Raw genomic sequence first — 4,816 nt, forward strand, 5'->3', positions numbered from 1 at the left:
CCCTTTCATTAATTAGTATTTTATGTGGTATTGGTTATTAATTTCTCACTTCCTACTGTAATAACTTCATATCTTTAATCTTTTTTGTATATTTTCCCTCCCCTAGGGATTTTCTGACACAAATGCTGAGCCTTTGTTGGTCTTCTTCTTTAGCTGCTGGTTTCTGCAGAAGGTCCTTGTAGTCCATAAATCTTGTGTTCCAGATCTCCTCCTTCAACAGGACATCTTTCTCTGACAGGCTTTCTCCACTGAAGCATACCAGGGTTAACTTCAACAAAACCTACAGTTTTAGGACTTTTCCCAGGCTGTGTTCTCCCAAAGGAGCTTATGACAATTTTTACTCCATGCTGGCTAAAGTTGATTTAAGGCTGAACGCACCGCCTATGATGTGTGTTAAAAACAACTAATCAAAAAGTTAATTAGGAACACTAAAAAAATTAGAAAAGTTTGATGATTTCCAACAAGCCCAAAACAACATAGGCCAAGTGCAGCAGGGACAAAACTGTCTCTATCCATTGATGCCAGGAAAAGGCAACAGTAGTAAAACTCAACAGCCACAGGTGCTATTAAGCCGGTATTTGTTTATTTCGGCGCCGGACGTGCAGGGGACAGCTCCGCCTAACACGCGCGTGCCCTCACCATCCAGAGTGGGAGTCTGGCTAAAGTTGCGGCTGATCAAAACCTAACCAAGCCTAGCGGCAGGAGTAAATGTGAAGCTGCTAAAAAGCCATCCAGGAACGTTTTCAGAGCTTGAGGACAAGACAGCAGCTGGGCGGGGGCCAGCAGCCAGCCAAGGTCCTCCCAGCGCAGCCTCTGAAGGGTTCCTTTGGCAGTCCCAGTTCAGGGTCAGCCCATGGTTGTACCCTGGGGGCAGATGAAATTAATTGGAAAGGAACCCATAAGAGTCCAGGTGCTTTGCTAAGAGTCTCACCGATAGAAGTGGCAGTGAACCCCTCAGCGTCTTGGGGGCCAGAAAAGCTGTGACCTGGCTCAGTTACAGCCCTGAGCAGGCTTTTACTCCTCAGGCCGTGTGGCTCAGGGAAGGTGTGGGAGCTCTGTCAGAGGATGACTAGCCCTTTGCCACCAGCACGGGGGGAGGTCCAGTGGCTTCCACCTGGCGGATGTGCCATGTGGGTTCCTGTGCCCAAGAACCATGTGGTTCCATGGGGTTCCATGTGGTTCCATGTGACCCCATGTCACAAAGGGGCAGAGATGTGGCACCCATCCGGTATCCTGAGGAGCGCGCCAACGAAAATCAGTTGGACAGAGTTGGCCTTCGGGATAACTCAGCTCCTTCCTTTGCTACTTGTGTGCCTGCCTTTTTTGGATGGTTTATTGGTTACTGACCATTTCTCCTCAACTTTCCTCCTCTTTCAAAGGTAATGCTTTGACTTTTGGCACAGATCATAGAGCAGGGTATAGGGGATAAAAGTATAGGCTGATTTATACCTTCCGAGCTGTAGGCTGAGCTGTTACAACTTTTAGAGGCTGGCCAGGTATGACCTAGGCTAGAATTCCAGTTTGCTGATTCTTGGTTTTTTTTTCCATAGCCTAGGATAGGTAAGCAGGGAGGTGACTGTAGTCTGAGGGGATGGGCTCAGCCCACCTTGATTGCTGTGGGAGGGAGGGAGGCAGAAAAAGGAGAGCAGCAAAGGCAGCAGTTAAAGTAGTGGCTGAAAGACGGTCACTCCTAGGAGGTGGGAAAGCCAGAGGGCTCTGTTGCTGAAGCAGTGTCAGGAGAGCAGCAGGGCCTCTTCAGAGAAGGTACCGTACATTGGAGCATTTCAAAAGGGCCTTTGAACCCGCTGTGAGTTGGTGCCCCGCGCCTGATCATAAGGGCGTGAGCTGCAGCTCAGCAGCAGTTACGAGCACCACTGAAAGACTTGGTGGGGGATGCCGTTCTGCGTTTCTTTAGAGTTTTGATACTTTCGGTGAGCTACAGTAATTTCTTTGCAACTAGGTGACGGGATTGGTGCTGTTCTCTTTCTGGAGAAAAAGACATCCTTGGTCATCTAAAGCATTGCACTCTCTGCCTGAGAGAGGCAATGGCCACAGCAGGGAACGACTCCTGTGAGTAATAGCTTCACCAGCAGGTTTGGACTTTGTGAACTGCCACAGGCAACTGACATGGCTGGTGGTCAAATCCCAGAATGATGTGCTCACAACCTAGAGTGATCTCTGGGATGTTTCCTGAGAGCAGTCCAACTGACCCCCGTGTTTACAATTAGACCCAGGAAAACACCTTTTGTCGCTCCTCTGACACTAGGTACAAGACTTTGAAAGCTGCCATTGCTCGTAGAGAGGTCTGCCATCCTTTGGGTTACCTTCCGTGCTCAGTATTTACTTGTTTTCAACAAGTTACAATCAGGAAAAGGGATGGCTTCACTGATAATCCAGTCTAGAACTCTACTGAGAAAGGAAGGTAGCCTGCGGCCCAGAAATCAGATGGTGGGTTTGTTGGACTCTCAGCAACGTAAACAGGGGAATGGATTTTTCCAAGACAGTAAATTTAAATGGCACTGTTTAAGCTTCCCCTGATGTTGTTGGGTTGGCAGTTGAAGCAGATGGTCCTGAGTGCTCCTGTAGAGACCTCACTGTTTAAATATGCCTTTGTGCCTCATTTCATCTTTTTCCAAATGGAATTTCCCTGCAGTCATTGCCGAGGGAATGACTCCACCACAAAGGATCCTCTTTCCCCCCGAGAAGATTTGCATGGTCTGGCAGCAAAGACAGAGTGCTGGAGCAGGACTCCGCAATGTGGGCAACACATGCTTCCTTAATGCTGTCCTGCAATGCCTGACATACACCCCGCCGCTGGCCAACTATCTGCTCTCCCGGGAGCACAGCCAGGCCTGTGAGTACTCTTAGGGACATCTCCCTGTGAATCTGTTAATCAAATCCCAAGGATTCCCAGAACCTGAAATTTGATTTAGGAGAAAAGCAGCCCTTTGTCAGCCCCAGAACTTGTGTTCTTTGTACACTCAGGAGCCACCTGTCCTGTCCAGCTGTCTTATTCTTCATGAAGGCACATCTTTCTAGCTCTGGGTCTCTATTCCTGCAAGTTAAAACCTCAGTTTAGCATTCCTCTGAAGAACATTTTCTATGCACTAAAACGTGCCGTGCTTGTTGAAACACTGGGAGGAGTGGCATATTGCACTGGAGTGGGAGTGGAAGAAGAGGAGTATTCCACCACGAGGGATATTTTGCTAACCAGAGGACCTTCTCTCCCTCCCTCCTCAGGTCGCCAACAAGGCTTCTGCATGATGTGCATCATGGAAAGCGCATGTTAACAAGGTCCTGCGTTCAGTCAGTGCCATCCTGCCTTTGGCTGTTCTCAGGGCTTTCAGATGTATGTGATTTCAGGTTCTTTGACAGGTTTTCTTCCCTTCCTGTAGGAGACAACTACTAACTTCCTGTTTCTTAGTCATAGGAGAACATTTTCAGCTTGGCAGGGAGGAAGATGCCCATGACTTCTTATGCTGTACTGTCAATGCCATGCAGAGAGCTTGTCTGGGTGCAAGCAATGAGTAAGCACAAGCAAGTTACCTTTACAAAGTTCTGAGCCCTTTGGACTCCTTGATGTGGCCTCATCAAGGAAAACCTACAGCCGGGGCTTGGAGGAAGTAATGCTCTGTCTTACTACTTGTTTCCAGCTTGGACATATCATCTCAATCTACTACCATTGTCCATCAAATATTTGGAGGCTTTCTGAGATCCAGAGGTATGTTTCTACAACAGCTGCTCTCCGTGGCACTGCCTGTGCCCTTCTGTCTGCCTGTGCCCAACAGCTGGCCCTGGGACTAGCAGGACAGGTACAATGAGCACAAAGCAGGACCATCGTTCAGCTCACCATTGCTCGGCATTTTGATTTTTCCTTCCAGTCATCTGCTTCAGCTGCAAAGCCATTTCTGATTCCTATGAGGCCTTCCTGGATGTCCCCTTGGATATCAAAGTAAGAGGTTTTGCAGTTGTGCTTCAAGACATGGCAAGGCTTTTCAGAGTCAACCCATTTGTCCTGAAAGCATAGACTGTGAACACCAGAGGTCTTGGTCGTGGATGGGAAGGGGAACGGATGTTGTCCTCCTGCAGAGGCCATGGCACTGGTCTCTCTGTAGGTGCTGGCTTGAAGCTGGACAAGCACCCATTATGCGCTCTGCACCCTTGACATATCCTCATCCTTCTTTCCTTTGCCCTCCTTCAACACCTGTCTGGCTTCCAGGCTGATGGGTTGGATTGTTTTCACTACTGATGACCCTACCTAATAACATCAGTAGCTCAATGGCAGGTGAGAGAGAGAGGGAGCTCTTGATTGCCCCTGAGAACCTCTGGGACAGGGGAAATGTTCAGCACCACACTCTCTTTCTGGCTCCTTCTGGATACAGCTTGCAGATTCATGGCGGGTCTCCTCAGCATCAGCTACAGGGGTTTTCTTGTCAGCTCCTGGAAAATGTTTGGGCCAGGGCATTTACTGTAGCTCAGTGCACCGATTTCTCAATTCTCCAGGCAGCCTCATCCCTCACTGCAGCTCTGGAGGACTTTGTAACACCTGAGCACCTGGATGGTGAAAACTGCTTTCAATGTAGCAAGTAAGATGATTCCTAACAACATATTAACACTAGACTCTGTGGGAGGGGGCTACAAGTCATTGAGCAGAAGTCATCTTCTCGTGGAAGTTTACCGCACACTGATGAGACACAGTTTTGTTTGTCTGGTTTTTTGGGGGAGGGGGGTTGGGGTTTTTTCTTTGTTTGTTTGTTTGTTTGTTTGTTTGTTTTAAATATGGCAGCGAATTGCCTTAAAATAGCATAAGGATGCA

At 48.4% G+C, this 4,816-nt stretch overlaps 1 protein-coding gene and 1 long non-coding RNA gene across 3 annotated transcripts; both read left to right on the forward strand.

Moving 5' to 3' along the window:
* Positions 1–1,234: 1,234 nt before the first annotated feature.
* Positions 1,235–3,259, forward strand: LOC120325270. Its single transcript, XR_005567178.1, has 4 exons — positions 1,235–1,379; positions 1,961–2,070; positions 2,654–2,854; positions 3,241–3,259. It is a non-coding gene; the product is annotated as an uncharacterized LOC120325270 (long non-coding RNA).
* Positions 3,260–3,281: 22 nt separating this feature from the next.
* Positions 3,282–4,672, forward strand: LOC120325269 (ubiquitin carboxyl-terminal hydrolase 42-like). Of its 2 annotated transcripts, XR_005567177.1 has the most exons (5): positions 3,282–3,349; positions 3,425–3,527; positions 3,654–3,721; positions 3,882–3,952; positions 4,504–4,672. XR_005567177.1 is itself a non-coding variant. In XM_039391104.1 (4 exons), exons 1-4 carry the CDS (start codon positions 3,496–3,498, stop codon positions 4,588–4,590), a joined length of 258 nt encoding a protein of 85 aa, XP_039247038.1. In that variant the 5' UTR covers positions 3,356–3,495; the 3' UTR covers positions 4,591–4,672. The 2 variants fall into 2 exon arrangements, 1 of the variants encoding a protein (XP_039247038.1); XM_039391104.1 differs by lacking the exon at positions 3,282–3,349 and having other exon boundaries at positions 3,356–3,527.
* The last annotated feature ends 144 nt before the right edge of the window (positions 4,673–4,816 follow it).

The sequence above is a fragment of the Pipra filicauda genome, unplaced genomic scaffold (assembly GCF_003945595.2).
Source record: "Pipra filicauda isolate LSUMZ 115617 unplaced genomic scaffold, ASM394559v2 scaffold909_size53388_pilon, whole genome shotgun sequence".
Classification (NCBI taxonomy): Eukaryota; Metazoa; Chordata; class Aves; order Passeriformes; family Pipridae; genus Pipra; species Pipra filicauda.

Bases quoted from the DNA above. Each gene is read 5' to 3' on its own strand.
- LOC120325269 (XM_039391104.1), top strand. From the start codon at position 3,496: ATGCAGAGAGCTTGTCTGGGTGCAAGCAATGA. The intron at 3,722-3,881 runs GTATGTTTCTAC...TTTTCCTTCCAG, and splicing joins AGGCTTTCTGAGATCCAGAG to TCATCTGCTTCAGCTGCAAA. The intron at 3,953-4,503 runs GTAAGAGGTTTT...TCAATTCTCCAG, and splicing joins ATGTCCCCTTGGATATCAAA to GCAGCCTCATCCCTCACTGC.